Below are 16,684 nucleotides of genomic sequence, written 5' to 3' on the forward strand. Positions count from 1 at the left end.
CAATAACAAAAGGCAAATGAACAAAACATAAGGAGGAGAATAACAACATAAACAACCTAATACGATAACTAAAAAGTTAAAGCAAAAGCCTACAAGACAACCCACAATTTTTAAAACACCCATATTTATTCCTCACAATTAATCAAATATTGTCGTGCAAGGTGTTAAAGATTAATCTTTGTGAACCTTACTGGTTAAGATAAGGGGCCATGTCCTACATTTATGATGATAGAAGAACAAGCTGCAAATTCTTATTTTACTCAAAATGGGATGGTATGTCTAAGAATCTTAAACTCTCAATAATGGCATATAACAGTGCCCAAGTTATCTTAATAAACAAGGCAATTGATTGTGTGATGCTCCTTCCTTCTCCAATACCACATCAATTGCAACCTCTATCCTTCAGTTTCATTCAAAAATGTGATGAAATGCTTTGCTATAAGAGTAATTCTCATACCAAGAGACATACATATGCCAATAACAAGGCCCCGTGTGCCCCATCTGAGGTTGTATGGAGGCCTTGATGTATTACTGGAATTCATAGAAAGTGCTACATAACATCAAGCAAAGCTACACAGGTGCAAAACTTCTAATATACTTAACGATGCTGCCATGTAGAATTTCCACATGCCTATTTGTAACCTTATAAATGTCAAAACTTGATTGGTATACTAGTTGATTTAACCATCATTAAGTTATACAATATGTTCACACCATGCTGGATTGCATTCGCATTTCGAGTTGTCAAAAGTTAAATTCAACTTCACGCTTCTCGCTGTAACTAGTTGGCTTTGGAGGCAATTCATTAACTTCCAAAAGTCATTATAATGGGTACCACAAGACACAGCAGAGCTTTGTTTTACAAATTTCTCATATGGCAGAGTGAAGGCAGACTAAGCAAGTATTACCCCTCAACGTTTAATATGCTTTTGCTTTAGGGTAAGGTTACTGACATGATTTTGTCACACCGCTGTGTGCACTCTCTCCACAAACTGACCAGACAAGTATCAACTTAAGGCACATACTTGCATGTCAACTGTCAAGTATATTTGTGCGTTTCCTCAATTGGCATGTTAGTCATCCTGCATGCTCACGAGAAGGTTTCATTGAGACTGCAGATAAAAACACGGGGACCATTATTAAAAGATAAACGTGTCTGCCACTATAAACAAAAGGTCTACCTGCATGGTGTGTTCTAAGTGCAGAAGAAACTTTAAGCTGACGTGTTTACTTGCAAACCAGCACAATCGTAAGCTTGCATTAACTAGTCCTTGTCAAATCAGGACATCAATGTTCGTTCCTTTCTTAACCACCACTGGGTTGATCACAATTTGCAATGGTACAGAAACACCTGTAACTGAGAGTTAAGTTTTGCATGCATCTCTTGGTCTCAACCTTTTCGGCATAGAAAAGGAAGGAATTAGAATCACTACTCCTCGATAAAATTAGCTGCTAAATCCCAGTAGTGCCCAACATTAGAGTCTGCCAGATATTTGCGAGCAGCAGCCTCAGATCTAAACTGTTGAACAAAAAACCTTTCAAAGCTTGGTTTTGCAACACTTCCTTGCCAAACTAAGACACAGCGATTCACTTGTTGACTGCCATCTTCATCCCCTTCCTCCTCCTTTTTATCTTCTGCCCACTTGATGCGTTGCAGCATCAGTTTGGAAAACCTTTTAATAGACTTTGGTCCTCCTTCCACAACCACAACATTCATAGTATCACACAGTACAGCACACCCTGTCAACTTGTTTTCTTGAGCATTCACATCAACCTTGAACCTAAGTTTTGGGTTGGTCAAATCGTTTACTCTGTATACAGAGACAATAGTTTCTAGGGTGTTTGGATCACTAAAAAGCTTTCTTTCCTTCTTCTTTCGTTGCTCAGCTGGAGTCAGTTTTCGTGCAAGATTTCTGTCAGTATGTGCCTGTTCACGCTCAGCAGCAGCAGTACGAATCTCCATCTCCAGCTTTGTTGGGTCCTGAGTGGCTTCTGCACCAAGAACTTTCATGAGATTGTTCATTTTTATTTTAGGTTTGGGTGGCTCCAAGATCCCTTGCCGAATCATTTCCTGCCTTTCCTGCTCTTTGGCCAGGCGCCGTTGGGTGCGCAATTTCTTTCGCTCTTTCTTTGTGAGCTTCAAAGGCTGTGGCTGAGGAGGAGCTGGTTCTGCAGGGGGCTCAATTGGTACAGGATGTTCCACATAAACTGTCACTTTATCTACTCTTACCTTCATTTCCCCTTCAGTTACATCTGTATAACTGCCTGAGACTAGAAGCCCAGCATCCCTAAAGAATAGTATGGAAGCCAGTCAGCTTTATATAAAAGTCAGTTCAAAAACCAAGGGGAAGATCCAACATGCCCAAAACATAACAATACTGCTGCAAGCATAGAAAGTGACAGCCTACAAAGTTTCCATACTCACCACCACTCTACATCCGGTATTGGATCCTTTGGCTTCTCCTTGACAGAAAGCCGCTCAGATAGCTCAATAAGATTAGGATTAATGTCAAGTTCAGCTTTTGCTTTGGCAAGAGCTGCTTGTTTCAACTTTATCTCCTTTGCTTGTGCATCCCCAAATTGACTCTGCAGATGAAGTGAAGGACTTAATTGACCCCAATGTTGACATCTAATCCCTGCACACAAATAGAGTAGGAGAATGCAGACTCTACAACTCAATCTCATCACACACTTTTCTAGTAGAAAGGTAGACATTCAATTTGCTTTCTCTGAAAAGAACTTACTTTCAATCTCATCATTTCAGCCTGTTTTGTCCATCTTCCTTCTTCTACAAACTGGAAGGATGGACGTCTTGGCCTCAGCAGCTTTTTCTTGTCAACCCCCATGTCTGGATCAAAGAAAGGGTTATTGACTGGATCATCTTCCAGTTCTGGATGCAGTATTTGGAATGACTCCTTTTTTTGCATATTGATGTTCACCTGTAAAGTAAAGAAGGATTAATCAGTGTCTTTCAAAAATTTCAGCTGCAATAAAAATAATTTCACATACAAGTAATAGAATGCAGTTTGTTCCTTGCAAAATACCTTTAGAGTACTAAGGTTACTAATTTTAGTTCTCTCTATCACATTCCCATGCTCATCAATCTCCCTGCCCTGAGCATCCAGGCGCAGAACTGGTCCTTTCACACCTTTCTGATGCCCAGCTGTTCGAGGATCATCTGGTACCTGCCCTTGAAGAACATTCAAAAAAGGTAGAGACTCGGGAGCTTGTGGAATCCCAAAGCGAGCTGTAATTTCTTGAACCTTCCTTAAAGCCTCATAATTTGGCACTTGTGCCATAGTTGGCATTGCTCCACTGTAAGTAGGAAGTATATTGGGAAGAAAATTGACTCCTGTGCTCACTTGATTTATCATGTTTGTGGGTTTATTTGCAGGTGAAGGAGCCCCAACACCAGTTGCTGAAGGTATTGATGCTGCTTTTGGTGTAGTCGTCGGTGATGGTGCTGTGACAGTCGAAGATGTAGTAGACTGCTGAGACACAGCTTTGTTAACCTGTGCATGAAGAATTCCAAACACAAACTCAGATATATTCTCGATCCAAACAAAAACAAGAATCTCATGTCTATGCATTCAGTCTCACTATCAAAACCCACCCCCATTCTCAGTCAGAACTAGTCACAATATAGCCAACCTTTACATACTGCCACTGTAATATGCTAATCAAATTTATTTTCTACAAAACAGTGCTAACCTGAGGAAGCTTTTTCATTTTCTCACTAAGCAACTTTTGAATTTCCAATGCTCTCTTGGCTTTGGCTACTGCATCTGGCATGGGAAGGCTTGATTCCTTAGGTGTCTGCCCAGGAGTTCCATCTCTATTAGGAGCATTGGCATTATCATCTTGCCCCTGAAACATGTTCCATATAACATTGAATCAACCTTGATTGGAATGATCACAAAGGACTATAATAATACCAAACCTCACCCTTCTGAACATTGTCGAGCTACTGTTTGCTATCTTTCTAAAACCTTCACTAGAACTTCAACATTGGCAAACAGACTGCTTGTCTAAATCTTCACACAACATGTTTAAGAAAGGCTTTCAAATTCAGTAAGAGTGTGTGTAACTTAGGGCTTTGAATTTGCAGTTTTGATTACAATGCAAGTGCCTTATTAATTGGCCTAGAGTCAATGGTAAACATGATGACAATGCATAAAACCCTAAACAAACTGACTAATTTTGATTTTTGCTTGATAGTTGGAGGAAGACAAAAGAGTAGACTGGCAATGCAAGCAATAAAACACCGCACTCACAGGTAAAACTAGAGCAGAAATCTTATGATACCCAACAGCCGATGAAAGTGGAGCAAAAATATAACAAAACGTTATGTATAGACAATCACAATGAGCAGTCTTCCCAAAACCAAAGCACTTTTAAAACAAGCATATTATCTATAGACGATCACGATGAGCAGTCTCCCAAAAACCAAAGTACTTTAAAAACAAGCATAATAGCTTTAAAATATTAGCAATGTGTAATTTAACTGGCAATTTCTTGTCAAGGTCTATAGAATATGTTCAATAATTCCTATCCTTGTGAATATCTCAGCAACAACTGAGGTAAAACTGCTGACACCAGTAAGTATTTGCCTTCATTTCCTTGTCCATCAGAAAGGACATACTTAAAAGGAACACACAAGCCCAGCCCCATGGTCTGCTAGTTTTCTGTACATCCTGCAGGTATCCCATTTGCAATTAGCAGTGTGTGATGTTGAGTTGATATGGGCAGAGTGAAAGAAGGAACTAGTGTAAGCACATGAAAAGGTCACAATGGAGAAATGAAGCAGTACAATTCACTCATTCTGAAGTCTCTCTCTCAATTATGGATCGTTCACCTGGACAACAAAGCATCAAATCCCTCTCAACTCTTTAGTCTCTCTCCCAATTATTATGTGCCACTCACCTGGATAGCAAAGGCTCTCCATTAGGAATTTCCTTAGAGGGACAGACACAAAATCACTGACTTCTCAAGATTGTCTATAAAATGTGCTGCTGAGAACCTCAAACGCACACATGATGAGCAAGCACACACAAAGAACACACAGAATGGAAGAGGACCATGGTCAAACTGCTGTACACTGAGCTGAGTGATACACACACATAAAAATGAGCAGATTTTTTTATTGTGTAAATTGCCTATAAATACAGCTGGGGGACATAGGTCAGCCAATCTGCTGAGAATGCACAGAAAATACAAAATACTAGAGAATGTTAGAAAATAAGAGCCACATAGCAAGCTACATCCACTAAAAGTGCAAGAATCCTCGACTACAATATTAACTGAGAGCTGCTATGGAACTAGTTTGCTACTCTAGTTTATCTACCAATCTGCTAAGGATGCTCAGAAAATACAAAAAGCACCACACGGCACAGCAAGCTACTCCCACTAACAGTGTGAGCATCCTCAATAGAACTAGTTTGCTAGTCTAGTTTGTGCTACATCCTTGGACATCTGGATGGGTGTCCAACTAGGGATTCATTTTCAGTGTAAACCAAGGCGAACAGTAATGATACTCCTACCAACAATTGGTTACAAACCAACAATGGTTACGTATTGATTCTTGGAATAATGTGTTAAGGAAACATCCTAGGCTGCCCCATTATATGCTGTCAAAAGACGACGTACCAGCGAGATAGTAGGGTCGGCGGGGAGGAACATGGAGTGAACTCAGCAAACATGGAGAGGAGAAGAGAAGAGAGGAGAAACTCTAATGAATGGAATGATGAAAACCTGAATCATGGAGTAAATGTGATACAAGGGAACAAGGGTGCTGTAGCACAAGAAAGATGATGAAGATAGCCACGAACCACGAACCGCAATGTTCTCCTAAAGGGGTGTGAGGGTAGTGGAGAGGCTAGAGAGAAGAGGTGACGAACTGAATGAATCAGCCGTAAGGAATGAATGAGAGAGTGGCCTATAAATAGGCACAGCCATTCTAGGATGGCGCCCCTTTTTTGGGCCGCAAACCCTAAACGCAAAAACGCAAACTGCGGGTGAAGGGTGAAGGGTTTCTCAACACCCCCTCTCAAGCCCTAAAAGGGAAACAAGAGAAGAGTGAGGTGGAGATGCAATGCTACATGCTGAAGAATGCCCATGCAGCAGGTGCCACTTGGACAGTGTGCCTCGTGGGCAAATTGTTCACTTGCCCAAGTGCCCTAGTACAAAGATGATGAAAACATGCAATGCATAGGAGGAATGTCAGACTTTGTGTGGTGCCGAGAACCATAAGAATATGCATGTACTCAATCTCAGGAGGTGGCTCCAGGCTGACCAAGTGACCAAGGCAAGAAGATGTAGAGGACCCCTAAGATCCAAGATTTCCACCGCAAAGGGAACCTGTAGTAAAGAACAGTAGATAGAGTGAACTGGAGACCCCAAACTCAACCTTGGGAGAGAAGGCACTAGCTCCATGCATCCATGCTGAAAGGAATACGAAGGCCTTGTCACAAGGTCGCGGTTGAACCTCCGAGGTCCCGATCTAGGTAGATCCTGGATATCAGTAGAAGAGATGACTAGTCGAAGACAACCACCCCAAGAAAGTAGAGGATGGATGAAGAACTTCATGTAGAGTAGGGTCCCCCCCTGAGGTGGGAGGTGGAGGGGACCTGTTGAAGTCGAAGAACTAGATGTCCCCTCTGAGGGCAAAGAAATAACATCCCCCTTTGAATCCCCCTCTGAAGTAGATAGGGAATCCAAAAACTCATGGATCACGGACTCCAAAATGTTTGATGACGAAGGAAGTATCGCCGGTCGGACCGAAGAAGGTATCTGGGGTGCCAAAGAGCTCCCAGAGGTAGCCTCTCGAACCTGAGTAGTGGAGGGTGGGGAAGGCTAGGGCTCAGAATGAGCAAAAGGTGGGCAACAGTCGCTGTCTCTCAGTGGAGAAGATTGGGTAGCCAAAGAAGAGGAAAGAGTCGAGCAGCCACTCTCTCTCGAAGGAGCAGACTGACAAGGAAACAATATCAAACAATCATTGTCTCTTGATGGAGCGGATTGCAGAACCGCGGGCCGTGGTAGCCGCTGTACCCATAAATAAGTGGGAGAAGACTGCCGCTGGCATTGCGATGATCTCCAGGAGGTCGTAGCGCCAATTAATCCTCCATGTGCTCAAAAGGACTTAGTGCACATCGGACGCGTCTTATTGCCTTGAGCATAGTACTCTGATAGCCAATACAGAACGATCTTTGTGGCCCACAAAGGAGAGGTGGCACAAGTGCCTGGTGGAAAATGCATATACTCCCCGGGGAGGATGCAAAGGCCGAAGTCGGCAAAGCATCGGTGGTGTGGCCGGTGATGTCACAGTAGGAGCACCCAGTAGTATAGTCATCTCTTAATAAAAAAGCCATGGATACCAGTGTGCCTTGTTAAAGAAGGAAGAGATCAACCACCATGAACCACGAACTGCAATGTCCGCCTCAAGGGGTGTGAGGGTAGTGTGAAGTTCGAACCGCAATGTCCGCCTCAAGGGTTGTGAGGGCAGTGTGAAGCACGAACCGCAATGTTCGCCTCAAGGAGTAGGAGGGTAGTGGAAGGACTAGAAGTGAGCTGCCAATGGGAGGAAGATGTGACCAGCAATAAGAGGTTGCAACCAATAGAAAAACGTAGGTGAGGAGAGAGAAAGACTAAAAACGCAAGCAAGACAGCCTGCAGGAGAGAGAAAGACTAACAACATAGACAGCAAGTGAGAGAAAGACTAAAAACGCAAGCAGGACAGCCTATAGGAGAGAGAAAGACTAAAAACGCAGGCAACAGAACCTGCAAGAAAGAGAGACTAAAAACGCAAGCAACTGGAGAGAGAAAGACTAAAAACGCAGGCAAGACAGCCTGCAGGAGAGAGAAAGACTAAAAACGTAGACAGTAGGTGAGAGAGACTAAAAACGCAGGAAAAAAACAACAGCAGCAGTCAATATGCTGAAATCAGCTTCGAACAGTGTGTGATAGGCTGAAAACAGGTGCCAAACTGTCCTAGACAACAATGGCCAGCTTGGACCGCGATGTCCTCGGCATCCGAGGTGTGGGCAGCCAGCTGAAATACCTGAAATCTGCAAAAACGAGATTGTTTTCTGAATGAAGAGTGATCAGCAATAGTCACTCTGCTGTAAACAGCTGCAAACTGCGAGTGGAAGGCTGGAAAAAGGTGCTAGACTGTAGATGACAGCAAGGGACAAATAAGACTACGATGTCCTCCGCAAAAGGGGTGTGGGCAGCAAGCTAAAAACACCTAAAATCTGCAAAAACGAGATTTTGATGCAACGGAAGAATAAGAGAAGTGGAAGCCGGAAGCTGAACCTGCCACTAGTCTTTGCCTTCACTGGAGTAGAGGATATTTGCCGCTGTTTGAGCAGATCCAGCTCTGATACTATGTCAAAAGATGACGTACCAACAAACAGTCAGCCGAGTCCTAAGCCCGAAGTGCCCTTAGTGCGTTATCTAGATGTCCAAGGACGTAACATTTGGCCTTGCAGCCATTGTAGACATGACACCATTTTGTTGAGGGTTCTGGGGGATAGAATATTGCATCAACTTGCCTTTGTCTCTCTACAAATCTCATCAAATTTTTTGTTTCAAAACTCACCACCATCCTCACTTCTCACTTGCTAGGCTCACTCTCAGCCAAAGCATAGCAGTCAACATACTTTGCCAAACATGTAACTTTTTAAAAAAAATTTAAAGCCATATATTGTGTCAATAATTATCCACCAATAATATGAGAAAAATAGAACCTTGAAATGAAGATGATTTTGTGGCCCATGGCATATTACAATCAACAAAATTAAGTATAAGTAATGACTGTGGGTAGGCTCCTTGGAAAACGAAACTTAGCCTTAAAGAAAGCCATACAAAGTCTTAGACTCCTCTCAAGTTTTGGGGGAAATATGAGATGTTAGAGAGTATAGTAACCTTTGGCAGGGTAGAAAATTCTTAGTGTCCATACCTTTGTTGGAACTTGGCACATGTTAGTCGACTCTATAGCCAGTTGATTGATGGCTTTGCAGATGCTGGTAAGTTTAAAGCTAAGAGCTAAGTTGGTACAGATCATCTCTTTGTACACATCTAGCTGACATTTCCCCTGTTGTGGGTTCAGTATAGTCCACACATTGCTTATTGAAACAAAAAGCTTGGCCTATCTTGGCAAATCGACAAATTGAGATGAGATTCATGGCCACTTTGGGTACATACAAAGCATCTGGACTATACCTCGATGACCTATTTGAATCCTCTAATTCACTAGCTGGTTCTTCTAATAACCAATTTTGTCAATAACTACAATGTTGCCATGGGTAGATGTGAACTTCAGAGACCATGAACGATGATCTTATATACATGGGAAAGTGCATATGGAAGCTGAACACAGAGAGGCAAGGCAGAGAAAAGAACACCACAACATGGATAGAATGCTGAAAATGATGGTTGTATACAACGGATGGAACCCTTGCATGAGTGTTGCAATAATAAAATAGCGAGGGTGTAGGACGAAAATGGCAAGTAATAAAATTTCCCACCACTATTTTTTAGGAAATGCTTGAAACACACACACACACACACACACACACACACACACAAACCTGAAACTGCAGGTTGGACCCATGCATTGAAACTGGTGGATTGCATAAGAATTACTATGAGGGGCTGGAAAAAATGATCAGACACCTAGAAAAATCAGGGATGCAAGGGGTTGGGCCTGGATGAACAGAGTGGATAGAAATGGCTCAGACAGACAGTGACAGAGCTCCAAATGTTCCCATTTGATTCAGAGTGCTCACAACCAGGAGATTAATCACATAAAAGAATGAATAAAATCATGACTACTAACAACAAAATCATAGGTGCTAACAATATGATGGGGAGGAAAAAAGTCGGTGACCAAAATGGAGCCGGACACCATCTCAACACAAAAGGTTGATAGATGATAGCTCTCTCTTCCTCTTGCATTCCATCTGTGTATTTAAGTCTTGATGTGTCCTTTTACAAAATGCAAGCCTTTGATGAAAATAACTTGCTTGCTCAATTAGGTTTATGAATCTACAACTCTAGGCTCAAAATTATACAAGCTAAACCAAGTTCTTGCTTGGCACGCTACTTTCTCATCCATCATTGCCACCCTTTTCCAATCACAATGTGAGCATATGTTGATAAACCCTTCACCTTTCACCCGCAGTTTGCATTTTTGCGTTTCTACGTTTTGCATTTAGGGTTTGCGTTTAGGGTTTGCAGCCCCAAAAAGGGGCGCTATCCTAGACTAGCTGTGCCTATTTATAGGACATACTATCCTAGACTAGCTGTGCCTATTTATAGGACATTCTCTCATTCATTCAGTCCACCTCTTCTCTCTAGCCTCTCCACTACCCTCACACCCCTTCAGGAGGGCATTGCGGTTCTTGGTTCATGGCTATCTTCATCATCTTCCTTGTACTACGACACCCTTGTTCCCTTGTATCACATTCACTCCATGATTCAGGTCTTCGTCATTCTATTCATCAGAGTTTTTTCTCTCTTCTCTTCTCCTCTCCATGTGCCCTAAGCATGTTCCCACTAAGTCACTTCATGACCACTCTAACCAATGCTAGTAGTACCCAATTGGATGTCCAAGGATATAACACAAGGGGATGAAAATGCAGTTCATGGTCGACTTTCCGCACAATATGCAAGAGATGTTGACGATAGCTAGGAAAAGTATTAAAACGGCCCAAGATTGTGCCACATTTAATGCTAACCAACATCTTACCCCCAAGCGCTCCAAGAAGCATGTGGGTTTACCTATAAGTTCCAAAGGACTCAGGCAATAGCTATGAATCATCTTTGAGGTATTGTGGTCCTTTGGAGATTACCAAGAAGATAAGTAATGTATCTTACAAGATGCATTTACCTTCGGAAATCTGAGTTCACCTTGGGTTAGCCGTTTAAAAGAACAATTGAGACAAGGTAAACTAATTGTTCCAATTGAGGAAGTCCCGTGGCTCGAGAACACCCGTCAATATATTCCACTGGAACTCATATTGGTTCTTGACCTTAGAACTAAATGATCTCGTCGGACTATTTATCTTGAGTATTTGGCCAAAACCCACTCGGAGGCAAAGGCTACTTGGAAGTTGGTGTGTTTGTTGAAGAGTCGTTTTTCCCACTTCATTCCTGAGGAAATTGCTGAGGACAACAATCATTCATAAGGGAAGAAGTATTACATCCTTGGACATCCGGATGTGCACTAGTACCATTGGTAGGAGAGGTCATGAAGTGACTTAGTGTGAATGCACTCAAGGCGCTTCAGATTAGGGCGACCAAGTCCTATTTACAAGACTTGTGGACCTATTGTGCACATTCATTATGTGATCACCACACTTGGACTCTTGTCCCATCATCAAGCAACGCATTCAGACACCAAGATGGTGTGGGTGGGTGGTATGATATGCCAACCCTTAGGATGTGGTTGTGTCCCAGAGTGTTGCTAGCTACCAAGCGCCAAGGTAACCTCATTTGGCTCTATGGCTAGGAGGTGAGTCTCCTGTCCAGTCCCTTTTATTTGTGGATATGCCTTATGTATGTCTCATGTGTAGGTTGGATCCTAGGGGAACATTTCACCAAGATACAACCCATGGACAAACTATTTTTAGCTCAAACAATGGCTATTGCAATTTACATCATTAACCAAAATCGACATTATCTTTGAATGGCATAATAAACAAGGTATATTCATATATCACACATTCATTGCTGATTTTTGCATCATTGATTGTGATACTTATATTCATGTGTAGGCACAAAAGAGGGGAAATTAGGATCCCAAATTCACAAAGTATTCTATTTGTTGGATACAACACTACTAGTAAACACCAACCTTCTTTGAAATCTAAAGTCATGCTTCATTTTTCCCAATGGAAATATGATCTTTGATAAGTTGACATTTGCCTTCTCTCAAGCACGTAAAATGAAAGGACTCAATTAACACAAACTACCATGCATTTTGACCTAACTTAACACCACCAAAACTATCCCAAAATGAAAAGCTTTTATTTTGGATAGTAGGACAAATCCCCAAATCTCCTATAAAAGGACATATTATGGACATCCATCAACAATCCCTCATTTTACTTCCTTCTCTCCAATCCTTCCTTTATCAAATAAGTGTGAAGCAAAGGAAGTAAAAATACATTACTGAAATGAACTGCAAGAACACAAATAGGACATTGCAAGAACACGAACTCAAGGAGAATAGATTTGGAAAATTAAATCCATATATCAAGGCTCAAGGATAGTAGAAAGGTACTAATAGTGAGTTACTGGCACTGTGCAATAGTCTCCCTCTCTCCAACTACAAGCAATTGTGTTGTAGAATGTGTATCTAATGAATAAAGGAGGGGGGAGATTTCTTATAAATAGGCAAAAACTAACACCAAGATATGATCAGTCAGCCAACTACAAACTAGCACCAAAAAACAGGTTGGCCAACATAAAATATCTTTGCTATAAAAAATTAAAATGAACAAAAAAACAAACTCTAACAACCTTGTGAGATGTACTCTACAACACCCATCCTCTCTTGGATCATAGGGATTAGTACAATAAAATAGACAATGATAAATGACTCGTCATAGTACATACAACAATGACCATCAAATAGAACCGTGGCTATTGAAGCAATGGGTGATCAAGCCACCACCGAGGTGCCTCAAAAAGACGCCGAGGTTGATGTCAATCATACCAATCCCTAACCATGGAAAGTAGAAATACTTGAACTCTATACCTAGAAATACTTGACCTTGATACCTACCATGAACCAACTCTATGGAACGCACATCACAACCAAGGGATTCCCTGCCTTCAATCAAACCGCTAAAGTGTCTCCTCGTCTAAAGCTCAAACTAGAACCAAAGACCACTCTCTATCAAACAAAATAGCCCATTGCGAACCTAAAAATCAATCCTACTCCAAGCTTTCAAAACCCTCCAAACTTTGTCGATGCATGTAGAAAGTGATCCAGTGCACATGCATATCGATGAGGCTAAAATGTCCCAGTACCACCATCCCCTTACATTTCCTCATTGTTAGTGGAGAATTGTGAGGGATGGCAACAGACTAGGATTAAAAGGCAAAAGAGGATGCCTTAACGGCTTTCACCTTCACCATAGAAGAGAAGCCCTTCGTAGCCTTGGCCTTTGCCTTTGCCAAAGGGCCAAAGCCAAAATTTGGATCTAAAGATGATGACAATGATGATGACTCATTGAAGGAATCCTTACCCTTCTTCTCCTCCTCCTCTTTCCACTACGCCAATAGTTCCTTGCACTCCTTTCAAAGATGCCTCTTCTTACCACAATGATGTGATAGATTGATGATGAAAGGACAAAGCTTAGGGCCTCATTACATAGGCCTAGGGCTTCTCTCAAACCTTTAGCCCTTATTTAATGTTGGGAGATGTAAAAGGTGTTCACAATGTTAACACACACACTAACAAACCTAAGGCATGTTCACACACATAGATGAATAAGACCGACACTTCGCATGGAAATTACTCAACGTGGACTTATATCCCTTACCTCGCTTCAACCTTCCTTCCCTACTCCCTAGCTAATTGCTACCTGAGCCACCTCTTTTTTACACAAGGTCTACTCTTGGTTTGTGAGACCCCTCCATCAACAAGTTAGGGCAACCTTGGCCACCTTGGAGCCTAACACCATCTTTGTCCATCATTTATTGTGTTAAGCAAAAGAGAGGGGCAGGGCAAAAGCTTTTTTAGTTACTTAAGCCAAGTCATCTAGGATTAAACAATGATCAATTCAATCAAAACTTTAGTTAAGCAAAGTACACGTTATTTCTTTTGTGCTTCTTTTCGTTTACCCAATAAAATAAGTTTTTTTTTTTCTATTTTCAATTTCAATTGGATTAGTTAGATTAGACAAACAATTTTCTCTTTAATTTTATTCAATAGCTCGAAATGTACCATTTTCGTATATTACATGTGATGACATATTTGGTTCAACTTAGCTTTCATCTTTGTATCATGAGAATGAGTTTATTATGGCGAGTGAGGTGAGATCTAGGAAATCAATTGTGTGTGTCATGAAAACAATTTCCAAGGATCACTAGCTAAAACGGACATCTTCGCAATAAGCGTAAGGTCACTAAAGCTCTCAAGTGAAAATTATGAAATATGAGAACTAAATAGAAGTACTTAAACAACATGAGTAGTGCTTGAATAGACATAAGGACTGAACTTCCAACCTAATGGTAGACAGCTAGTTAACCAAAAATGCCATAACATGATTGAACTTACGACATGGCCAAACGCACAAGTGTGCCCATAGGCAATGCCTAAAACAAGGGCCTAGACATGGGCCAACTATACTAGCTCTAGACATGCATAATCTTCACAAACTGTTAGCAAATGTGCGTCTTGTATGGTCAGCTCCTACCTATGAGCCTCAATCCAAGTCACACAAGTATGTTAGGAGCTCTAACATGGTCTTTGTCCATTGGTTTATTACTCGAAGACATTTTAGGTGGATAGTCATCTTCTACCTGTGAGCCTCAATCTCAGTTAGACGAGGACGTAAGGAGCTCTAACACAATTTTTATCTATCAATTTCTTTCTCCAAGACATGGAGATCCTTCTTATTAGTGGCATTTCCTCGGCCCATGTCCATGACATTGATACCTAGCAACATTGGGCAGCCTGATTTCCCTTGTCTTGATAGGCACTTCAGCCACATAGCAAGGAGGATAATTATTCCTGAGCGGACGTTCAGCAGCCATTTTGTCAGTCCAACCTGCATATCGACCAATTTGCTGGTCAATCTGATTCACAGGCAAGTCTTATTCATTGCTGTCCACATCTCCGGCATCTCGTTCATCATTCGCCAGCCCTCCTAATCTATCTTGTCATCATTCCCTACATCCATCCAGTGCCCTCACTAAGGGGCTGACATATTGCAGCCTTGTACCTTTTGTTTCAATCAATTAGGCAAGCCTTATTTATTGCTGTCCACCTTTCCGGCATCTCATTCATCATTCGCCAGCCCTCCTAATCTAACTTGTCATCATTCCCTGCATCCATTTAGTGCCATCACTGAGGGGCTAACATATTGCAGCCTTGTACTTTTTGTTTCAATCGATTTTTTCATTTTGATTCCACTATGTTTCTCTTGTCTCTGTCTTCTCTTCTCTTCTCTTTCTAAGTTCTTGTTTTTTAACGTTGTGCAATCTCACATGATATCATTTGCCAAGGTGGGAACTAGACGTTATTGAAGTGGAGCGTTTGCTTTTGCTATAGCTAGCTAGGCAACATCCTTTCAATGGCGGACTCCCCTGATGCTAAGGTTTTTTACTTTTCCGCTATGAAATCTCACATGGCATCATTCACCAAGGCGGGAGCCAAACATTACTGAAATGGAGCGTTTGCTTCTGCTATAGCTTGCTAGGCGACAACTTTTTAGTGGTGCAATGCCACATTTCCAGCAAACAAAAAGGGTCTCCCCTTGCTGCATTTTCATCAGCTCCACTCCCCAAGGGCCACATTGTCTGTCCCAGCACGCTTTCCCTCCTGCATTTTGCAGCCAGCAACCATCAATCTGCTACATTATGACCATCTGCCCCCCTCCCTGCCTGTGTTGATCACTGACATCATCACTTTGCAGGTCACTTACAGCAGCAGCCTCTTTTCATGTGTGTTTTCTGCAGATATTTTTGAAGAACATAGATGACAAACAAATACATCATGGGTCTAGTAAGAAAACTCAAAAATTACCAAAGTTTCTGTGTCCCATAAGCAAACTTTGTGAGGATCCACATCTATTAAAAGGAGGCACTCAGCCACTTGCTCCATCCCTTGTTTTGCAAGTTACCCCAGTTCATTCCCTCCCATAATGTGGCTGCCAGCTCCTCCTACTGATGCCCACCCATTCCTCATCATCTCCAGCTACTGCCACAATCATCCGAAACCAGCTTACACATGCATTTGGTTCCAGCTGCAATGGCATATCCATGAAGCCTCCAAAGTCTAGGCCTAGTTGTATTCTCTTTAGCACGTCAAGACATTCACCCATGGGATAATCCTTGAGATGAAGCTAAAACAATTGTTTGTCATCACAGATTCTTCGACTATGAAGGATCAAATAACAAAGACCAAGAAGATTCGAAATAATGCCTTAGAAAAACTGGCTGAGACTTTCTTGAGACATCTCACATTATTGAAATATGATGTATTTTATACCATTACTCATGCCTCTAGAGTTCAAGTCACCATATAGTCCCCATGGTCTTGTCCAAGGCACATGTCATCACAAGAGATCAAGTGGAGCAAGATCTATTAGTTATAGCCTATGCCTTTGCGGTAGGCACATCATCAAGAAAACATTAGACTAAGAAAACGAAGAAAAGAAGCAAAGAAGGCTAAATAAGAGTCGCCCTCAATTCTGATTTTGACAAAGAGGACAAGTGCAAAGGGTTTCACAAGTGTCCACATTCTAAGAAGATCTCACATCCAAAAAAGAAATGTATTCTCACCTTTGTCCTAGCACAAAGGACGGAGTAGGAGCCTCCTTATACATCTATATCTATTTGTTTCACGAGGACGTGAAAATTTGATGCTTTGCTTATGTTTAATTAACATTTGATTAAAGGATTAATCAAATGTGCAATTAAAAGATGCACATGTGTTGCACATGTGAGATGC

The 16,684-nt window shown here is 41.7% G+C and overlaps 1 protein-coding gene across 2 annotated transcripts in view; it reads right to left on the minus strand.

The window, feature by feature from the left end:
• Positions 1 to 1,202: 1,202 nt before the first annotated feature.
• LOC148033024 (Pre-mRNA-splicing factor 3) overlaps positions 1,203 to 16,684 on the minus strand; it is an 89,679-nt gene continuing 74,197 nt past the window's right edge. For both annotated transcript variants that reach the window (XM_087683728.1, XM_087683729.1), the window contains exons 3-7: positions 3,712 to 3,867; positions 3,045 to 3,512; positions 2,745 to 2,939; positions 2,426 to 2,586; positions 1,203 to 2,288 (exon numbers count right to left, since the gene is read on the minus strand). In XM_087683728.1, the coding sequence (XP_087539854.1) occupies positions 1,430 to 2,288; positions 2,426 to 2,586; positions 2,745 to 2,939; positions 3,045 to 3,512; positions 3,712 to 3,867 (1,839 nt within the window). In that variant the 3' untranslated portion in view covers positions 1,203 to 1,429. The remainder of the gene's footprint in view (positions 2,289 to 2,425; positions 2,587 to 2,744; positions 2,940 to 3,044; positions 3,513 to 3,711; positions 3,868 to 16,684) is intronic.

The sequence above is a fragment of the Lygodium microphyllum genome, chromosome 8 (assembly GCF_053477565.2).
Source record: "Lygodium microphyllum isolate KBCC chromosome 8, Lygodium_microphyllum_v1.1.10, whole genome shotgun sequence".
Classification (NCBI taxonomy): domain Eukaryota; kingdom Viridiplantae; phylum Streptophyta; class Polypodiopsida; order Schizaeales; family Lygodiaceae; genus Lygodium; species Lygodium microphyllum.